General features: G+C 37.0%; 1 protein-coding gene across 1 annotated transcript in view; it reads left to right on the top strand.

Annotated features, from left to right (window-relative positions):
• LOC110038514 overlaps positions 1-3583 on the top strand; it is a 78933-nt gene extending 75350 nt beyond the window's left edge. Inside the window, exon 18 of the mRNA XM_020743376.1 lies at positions 3486-3583. Coding sequence (XP_020599035.1) covers positions 3486-3583 — 98 coding nt within the window. The remainder of the gene's footprint in view (positions 1-3485) is intronic.
• The last annotated feature ends 5959 nt before the right edge of the window (positions 3584-9542 follow it).

The raw sequence follows: 9542 nt of genomic DNA, 5'->3' as shown, positions 1-9542 counted from the left end.
TTCCCTCCCCTCCGCCGCTCCATGCCCTGCATTTTTTCTTGCTTTCCCTGCAATTCTGCACCCTCCCCTCACTACCATCAAAATTCCTTTGCTGCCACCACCCTTGCCAATCATCCCGATCCACCTGGCCAACCACCACGGCCCTTGGAATGCACTTATGAGGTGTTATTTGTGTCGTTTTATGTGTTGGTGAGGTTATTTTCAGTTTGTGTTTGTTGTAACCATATCCCTATATCGATAAAATTTTGCTTTTGTGTTTCCTTTGTGGTTTGGGCTTTCTCCTCACGTATCATTTGCTACCCTAGTCCTACCCCCCCCCCCAACAAACTGTAAAATTTTCTTGCCCTATTTTGAACCAAGCATTCCAAAACCAAGCTCTAAATCCTCTTGTTGGTTTTCAAAATCAGCAATCCCAAATTAAATTTTATATACCTTCAACGAATCTCCTACATCATTTTTTCAGATCTCATCCCTAAATCTTAGATATGCCACTAATTAGATACATACCCAAGTTTACTCGTGAGAAAATACGGCGAGAGATTCACAGACTTCAGCGGTGGATTACGGACATTGAAAGTAAAATCCAATGGGAGGCTACCCTCAACCTTGATCTGGAAGGTGGAAGAGAAGAATGAGAAAATATGAAGATGAAGCGGGAAAAACAACACCCATTCCTATCAACTTACTACCGTCGAAAGTTACAACTCCTAGGTTTTGAATTGAAGAGACCACAATGCCAAGCGACCCCCCTGGCTACTATCCAACGAAACCAATCCGCAAGTTTTTCACAGTCAGAAAATATGACAAGTGTCACGGATTTGGACATGTTGTAGCAGAATGCACAACCAGGTGTGTGATCTACTTCACCGAGCAGGGCGTCATCAAAAAGTTGAGTAACGACACTGTAGACATTGAAGATTTGTTCAAACGAAAACTTTCATCTGAAGAAATCTTCCCCCGTGAATCTCTGTTGTTCGTGGATACATCAAATGTCTTTCCTCCATGTGATAAAAAAAATATGCAAATTTTTTATGAGATTATGGTTCCTTCTCTTCTAGAAGATGGAGAACTCTTTGTTGAGACATATAGTTTGTTGGAATTTAAAATTTCAGTGGATAATTTTAGTGACAACCAACTGATAGCATTAAAGATAGCTACACTTCCAGCCCCGACCCTCAGTATTCCACATGAATATAAGAAAGACCCGTGTGAAACTCTTGTTAATGGGACACAAAAGTTCTCCAAAACTTCTAGAGTCAGTGGGAAGACTCGAAAGATAATAAAATTCACCCTTCAACTAAACTCTTGCAAATCCTCAATCTTGTTGAGGCCCAACTTGTCATAGCTGAGAAGCATATGGAGTATTTACTTATTTGAAGTTTGGTTCGTTAAAGCCTACATTGTGGTGTACCTTCGACTCAGATTATGCTCGACCAGACTCGATCTTCAGAGAGGTATGCTCGCAAGTGGGAAAAGCTTCTCAGATGCATTGGTAGCTAGCGTAGTCACCAGTGAGATCCAGAAACGGCCTGCGACAACCAGAAGCTTCGACAAATGAATTCGAAGCTCCCCCAACCTCGGGAGACTAATGCGGGACGTCCCCTCATAGATGCGGGAAGCGGGTGCAGGAACTTCCCTCCCCGATGCGGGAAAACAAGAGCCGACTGAACCGGCTGGCATGGGGGCCGATCCAGGGGGCCGGTCCAAGCTTTCAAAAGGATTGAGCGGCCCAGGCGACCTTCCTTTCTTATCTCTCGCTTGGATCAAGCATTTGGAAAAGGGCGGCAGTGCCGGAAGGGCCTCTCCTTCCTTTTGTGTTTCTTCTTCTATTGACAGTAATTTTAGGGCTAATTTCTCAATATTTATGGACCCCCACCCCTTTCTTTTGTGCGGGAGTTTCTTTTTTTATTTTCTTTCATTTCTTCTTCATGTAAGAGTCTATTTAGTAGCTGTTCTCAGAGTTGGGAAGTAGTTTTTGCTGTCTTGATTTTAGATTCCTGTGTGGAGTCCTTTTCCCCATTGTGGGTTGTATCTGAGGAGGGGGTGATGGTCCGGCGGTATCCTACTCCAAGGTGGTGATGTATCTTCATCCATTTTTGGCTATGCAGTCCTCCTCCTTCCCATAGCCTCCGGTTACTGTTAATCCCCTTCCCTAGCCCCTGCAGCTCCATCCCCGGTATTTTACCTTGCTGTCCCTGCAATTCTGCACCTTCCCCTCGCTACCATCAGCATTCCTTTGCTGCTACCACCCTTGCCAACCATACCGATCTACCTAGCTGACTTCCACCGCCCTTATGATGCACTTTTGAGGTGTTTTGTTTGTGTCGTTTTATGTATTGGTGATGTTATTTTCAGTTTGTGTGTGTTGTAACTCTATCCTTATATCAATAAAAGTTTGCTTTTGTGTTTCTTTTGTGGTTTGACTTTCTCCTCCACTATCAGAGACCTAAAGGTATAGTTGGTCTAATTGAATGTTATTAAATTGGCATTCTGAATGTGGCATGGACAATTGTTAGAATGTTAAGGGAGAAACAGAGCAAGGGAGAGAATCAGCCATACAAAAGAAAGCAGATGAGAGATTTATAATGGAATAGGTTCTCCGAAAGCTTAAGCTTACATCCACTCTCTGGCTCTCAGAACTCTAGCCATCTCCATTAGTTATTAAGGTAAATAAGCTAAAAGAAGTAAGCTTGAAGGAACCACCCTTTTTATTGTGCACTTTAGTTAAGGTTAAGCAAATGAAAGCCTATAGTAAAGTATAAACTTTAGCTCAAAACCTTAGAGAGAGAATGAGAAAAAGGACTTTGATAAAAAAAACTTAGCATCTTTTTAAAATTTTTGCAGCTGCTTGTAAATTTAATCATAAAATTAATGCAGGAAAGAAAGCTATTTTTTTTAATTCATTTGGAATTGAAGATGATATTATTGTTTAAATCTTGAATATGAGAAATCACGTAATACAATTCTTTCACTATAACATGAAAAGACGAGCTCAATCAAAAGGGCTGTTTTTAGATACTAAAGCTTTAGGAAACGAAGTCTGGAAAAACTACTGGTTAAGCGGGCTTACTCTTATTTTTGCTTTTCTAATATGTTTGTTTCTTTAATTCTCAAATAATTTTATGTTTATGTTTTTGAAAATAAAGCAATTTGTTTAAAAAAAATTTCAGAAGATGAGTTTTCTTAAAGACAACTAAACATGTTTTAAAATATCAAATGTTTTATATCAAATCAAGTATAAATAAAATAAATTAAAGCTCGGAACAACATGTCAAGAAGAACAAAAGTTATCCCAAACAACCCCTATAGTATTTTTACAAAAAATTGTGCCGAACAGACCCTTAGAGGATAAGGCCTCAAACTCAAAATGAAACTAAACTTCAAAATGATGACCGCGTGAGCCACTATGTGCTGAATTCAATATTTCGTTATACATTTTCGTACTGTCCTGAACTCACCTGGATTGAATTTGAATCATTTTTCAGCCGGCGAGCTTGAACTTCAACTCTGTTTCTACAGTTCCAGAGGCAGCAGGAAACTCATTCTGGGCATTGGCGAATGTCCGGCCGGAAATGGTGAATAAAAGACGCTCTTTCATTATCAATCGATCGCCCGAAACTGAATCTCACAGGATGTAATTTATTTTTGGGGCATTTACCCAATTCATACATATTTAAGTAACTAACAACTATCCCTTACTTTTTATGTTTCTGCCACCCAAATCTTTCATCTCACATAAAAAATACCATCATTTTAATTTTTAAAGAGCCAATTACACCTTTTCATGCATATGTAAGGTGGTATTGAGTGAAATGTATCTGTAAATCTTTTTTATTTTTTTTGTAACAGTGGGATATATCCATCTAATCCATCCGAGTTAAAGGTTGAAATTTGCGAGCAGCAGACGACGACCGTCCCACCATCTATTGTGAATAAGGTCATCAGTGCGGTTCGAAGTCTCGAGTGTGGGAATCTCATGATCCTAAGGTTATGCAGATGTGTTTCCCAGGCTATCGAGTGTTTCTAGCTTGGCCTGTAACGTTTGTTGAAGCAGCAATTATTTTGGTTTTTTTGACAATGAGAGATTAATGTTAAGTGTTTGCAACTTAAATTCATAACTTTGAGAACATAATTTAATCTTCTTTAACCAATGGGTTACAGGTTCTTTGAATATGCTGATTTTTCCCCCAATATATAACAATATAAACATTGCTCTTCACAAAATTTGCTCCTTGCATCCAAATATCGAAGCTTATTATCTAACACTAACCTGCATTGTTTGCTTCTATCAAATTACAGGTGATTTGATTCTGACATGCATAAATATATGCGTTTAATACTTTCAAAAATTAATTTATGTGATAGTTTTATAAATACATAACTTTTCGATGTGATAATTAAATAATAAAATTTTATTTTTTAGATTTTTTTGAACATTTAATTTTATTTTAAAAATAATCTTTAAGATAATCGTCTATAATATTGTATCAATTGGGTACATGTATTTTTAGAATTTTCTTTTTTTTTATAGTCTTTTTAAATTATATTTTTCTTGCATGTATCTATGAATGCCACAAATGGGACATGAGTAATGCCTTTTCTTATGACATTCTAAATGAAATACTTCATGTGGAGCAACCTTCTATGTATCTTGCTAAAGGAAAAGAAAACCTATCCATAGACTTAAAGATAGCCTACATGTTTGATCTGAAATTTTCTGCAACTTACATCATGTGAATGACCTTCATAATGCATAACACATCATTTTGTCTTTATCGAGTATAAACATACAAACTCTGAACTCTTTGTTCATGTAAATAGCCTGTTTAAAACTGGGCAACAGGAGGCTGGCCTTCAATGCTTTCCACAAAAAAATTTGTAATGAGGGTGACTCCTATGATTGATTTATATATTTATTTCATTCGATTTTCATAAGATGGCTTTTTTTCAAATATTGAAATATAAGTTTCAATGAAAATGTAATCTATGAAACTTTTTTTAAAATAGGAAACATTCATTTAATTTTGTTTTTGTTATCATAGTCTAATCCTTACAATCATAAATATATTTTAAAATTAAAAGAACCGAAATTAGTATAGATAAGAAAATAATTGCACACCTCAATTTCCCTATATAAAGTTAGCTTATAATTGAATATATTGATTTTCCTTCTTTTAATAATTTATTTCTATATCGATGGATTTTGAACAGCTAGAATACCCCTGGTCGGAAATGCTTTTCGGTTATCTAAATTTCTATCATAAATGAGAAAAAAATATTATATCAGGACCCTGCACGTGCAGTTACGTGTTTAGCTCGTATCAAGGAATTGGTTAATAAATATGTTAATTAAATATTGCTGACAGTTTATCCGTCTAAAGTTCGTCGGAAATGTGTACCAGAAAAAAAGACCTTGAACTAACATATTTTGTATGTTTACAATTGTGACAAAAAAATACAATGCAACCATATTCATTTCTCAAACGCATGTAATATAATGCATCCACAGTGAATAAAATCACAATAATAACACAACAATAATAAGTTCAAGAAACTTTAATAGAGTATATAAATAAAGGTAAATAAAAAACATATTCAAGAGAAATAATAATAATCAATAAAGTATATAAAGAAAGGACTACTCTCTCCTCTTCCACTCCCGGGTACTTGCCAGGTCGGCATGCTCATGTCATACCTCCTCCAGCGTTGCCTCCATCCTCAACTCCAACTTAGTGAATCGAGCAAAAAAATTGGGTCCAGATGTCCTCATTGAACGGTACGACAAACCTGCTGACTTCGTTATAAATCAGTGTGGAGCTCTAATTAGAAGAGTGGTGTACATTGTATGCAAGTTCTTGTGAGCTAAGGGAGTAGATTCTTCATTTCTTTCTCCTCTTAGGTGTATGTCAAAGTCTAAGGATCTGTTTGGGGTAGCTGCAGCTTATCCAGCTTCTGCTGATAAACAGCTTATCCTGATAATCTGCTGATGACCAGCTGATCCGGATAAGCTGTCTGGCTGTTTGGTTGGCGCTTATGGAAAACAACTGATTGTGAAAAATTGACCCTTTTGCCCTTGTTTTGAATAAGTTGTTTAGCTGTTTGGTTAGTACGTTTTGTAAACAACTTATTTGTAAATTTTTTTAGTTGAATGAATAAAAGTTTCAATGCAAAAAACTTTAATACCAAATGTTCAACCCTTTCTCGCTCGTGGAACCAAAGACTGTCCATGTAATATCCAGTTTACAGTGGATTTCTTCAGCTAGGTTAGACCCCATGGTTTTTTCTCATTATGGGTTTTCTACGTACAAATTTTTGCTGTCACTACAGTTCTTTTCTTTTATCTATGTGTGCGTTGAATTTTCGTGCAACGTTAAGATGATAATCTATTACTCTGCCACCGCGATTTTTCTAGCAGCATCAAGGTACATAAGAGCACGCATAAGAAGTTTGAAGCAAGGGCAAATCAACCCAGCGAATCCACATTTTCATATTTTATAAACACCCAAAGCATTAAGAACACTTCAATAAACTGTACCCATCGAAGATGATATCCACATTAATGAATTCGGAAACCAGAAAAACAGCTTCAAAAAAAAAATCAGAAGCTAAGCAGAAAACCTAGCAATGTGCAAGAACAAAACGTTAAACCAAGAACAGAAAGAAGGATATAAAATCATAAATTTCAAGAAACGGAGCAAGGAATAGTGATCGATACCTCGCCGGAACTTTCCGCGAGAGAAATAGAAACACAGAAACAAGACCGCCAGATTACGGAGATCTCTCGGAGTCAGATACGCAGCTCTTCATCTTCGTAAGAACGAGAGAGTAAGGTGGCGCCCGCCGTTCCGGGGACACAGCCAACCGTCGCAGCCAAATAGTTAACTTCGCTGAAGCCTGGAGCCTAGAGAGCAAGATGGCGCGGGTAAGACCGAGGATCAGATGAAGGAGGAGGTTCGGAAGAGAGCGACGGAGGATGTGTAGGAGGGGGAGCCTGCCTTTCGGCGACGGAGACCAACGAACTTCGAATGGATTTCAGCAAAGGTTCGCGAGAGAGGGGTAGAGGCGTAAAACGAGGGACGAAAACGCGGATCGTGGGTATAAACCCGCAATCTGCGTGTAATAGAAAAAATTAAATGCAATTTTTAAATAATTTGTAGAAACGTGCTAACAAACACGTAAGCGGTGTTTTCAAAACGCCGCTGCACTTATAAGCTGCCCCAAACGGGTCCTTAGTTAGTTTAGGTTGTAAAACGAAGCTTCACACCATAACTACAAAACATAATTTCAACAAATGCCTAAAAGTGCGGCATGTGACACCGCTCTACCACTTTAGCACCGCACCAAATGGAGTAAAAAATGTCACAATCGTTACTTTTTTTAAGAACCGCAATTGTCCGTGCATTTATTTATGACACTAATATGTCATAAGTGTAAATATCAAACTTTGTGTGTTAGATTCGTGAAAACACAAAAATATTGTGATATGTATGTATACATGTATCTATATGTATGTGTATCCGCACTTATAAGCTGCCCCAAACGGGCCCTAAATGGCTGGACTAGCGGCTAGAGCTACCAACTGCTGGTGAGCTTTTACTTGGACATCATTCAAGTGCAAGTCCTTATCCTATAAAAAATTATAAAGTGTATTTAGCTTCATAAAATAGATTTACAAATAATTGAGAAGATATAAATTGACTATCTACTTACATAGACTCTCTGAGATCTGGTGTAGGCCAACCATTTGTTTGCCTGATGCTGATGTGTATGCCTATGTAGCTTCGGCAGCAATGGTTACTCATCCATGCACCCATGTTTGTTTATATATATATATATATATATATATATATAATTAGTAATAAATAATTAGACTTCAAATTTAATGCACAGAGTAAATCTTAACATAAACCTTTAATAATCAATAAGGGGGGCCTAGCATCCAGTGTGTAGAGAGGCAATGACTAAGCCTCCACAGTCTTAAACCCATTCTGTTACACTTGCTACCTCTTCCTGACATAATCAAGTGAGGCATAAATTTTACACAACTAGGCCTAGACATCCTCCCCAATTCAAAGGGGCTTCTGACCCTTCTTATATATGTGGGTAAATTTATTTCATATGGCAAGTGGCCCCTCTACTCTCAAAGTTCCACCTAATCTATTGATGATGCCCAGGCAGCCATTAGAACTCCTTCTGATTAGAAATATCAACTATATATATTTTGTAATGAAAATAAAAATTATGATTATTATAATTCAACATTATTTATGGTTTACGTCAAATTCTCCAAACCACATATCACAAACCTCAGTCTTGATCTTCTTCCAAGACAAGTAAGGAGCATTATAGTTTCTCTTGGTGATATCCTTAATCTTATGGATGACTTCCTTGAATGGATAAATCTATAAGAAGAAATCATTAGTAGCCATATATAGAAATATAAAATTAAGTGCAATTACTATACTCTAATTTTCTTATGTATCTCCTTCAAGCTTGATGTATGTGCAACATGAGGTTCTTAGCTCATCAAGCTCGATAAGAGCATAGGTACTTGCCTGAAATGAACTTAATGGTGATATGTGACATACATTTAGACGTGTTACATTGGTATCACTGGCGTTGGAGAGAATGGTTGGAAGGGTACATATGTGGAGGTCACAGTGGTGACCATCATAGTTATATTCATATGTACGATGGGGCACATAATCATCTGCTTCTTTCTCCTAAAGGTGTTGGTGATAGCTCCTCGAGGAGATTGGTCGCCACCACTATTTGAAGCCAACTATAACAAGAAGAAATAAATTTATTGGATCAAGTAAAAGAAAAAAATACTAGTAAAAGTAGGAAACAAAATAAGTATACAAGAAGTAAAAGTAGAAAAAATAGGAATTAAAAATAAAAAAATAAGAAGTATAAGAAAGAAATGTAAAATCATGTACCCATCTTATGTTGATTCATCATATTATTGATGACACGCCTCAAAATTACCTATTTTTATCTATGTATTTCATGCTTATTTTTAATGATCTTAAACTTTAATGAAATGCATTTTGTGTGTTTTTGCTTTCAGCTGCTAGAAATGGAGTTTAAGAGAAAAAGGAGCAAAAATGTAGCAAAAATGGGTCAATTGAAGCCAAAGACACAAAAGGTGACCTAGCGCCTAGGTGTCAAGATCTGGCGCCCAGGATGTTCTAGAAGGCCGACGCCTAAGCGCGATGGTTGGGTGTCTAGGCGCCAGAAACGGTTTACCCCACCCAATATTCATTTAATTTAGACAAATTTCAAAAAGGTGCCTTAAGTGACCCTTGGTTATTTTCAGAGATCTACATAAAGAAGACATTTCTACACGTTTAGGGGAGGAGGAAAGAGAATAACTTTGTTTTTATTAGTAGTTTAGATCATTATAGGGGTGGGCGACAACTTTAGTGGAAGTGTGGTGATTGTAGAGTCTTGTGTGAGTCTTGTGGAGTCAAGTTCTGTCTGAAAGCTTCAGAGAATTGCTTGGGGAAAAGTTTGAGATAAGTATTTGTACCTTCATTTAA

Source organism: Phalaenopsis equestris, unplaced genomic scaffold (assembly GCF_001263595.1).
Source record: "Phalaenopsis equestris unplaced genomic scaffold, ASM126359v1 Scaffold233005, whole genome shotgun sequence".
In the NCBI taxonomy this organism is placed as follows: Eukaryota; Viridiplantae; Streptophyta; class Magnoliopsida; order Asparagales; family Orchidaceae; genus Phalaenopsis; species Phalaenopsis equestris.
The sequence above is the reverse complement of the archived record's forward strand: the minus strand, read 5'-3'. Positions and strand labels throughout refer to the sequence as shown.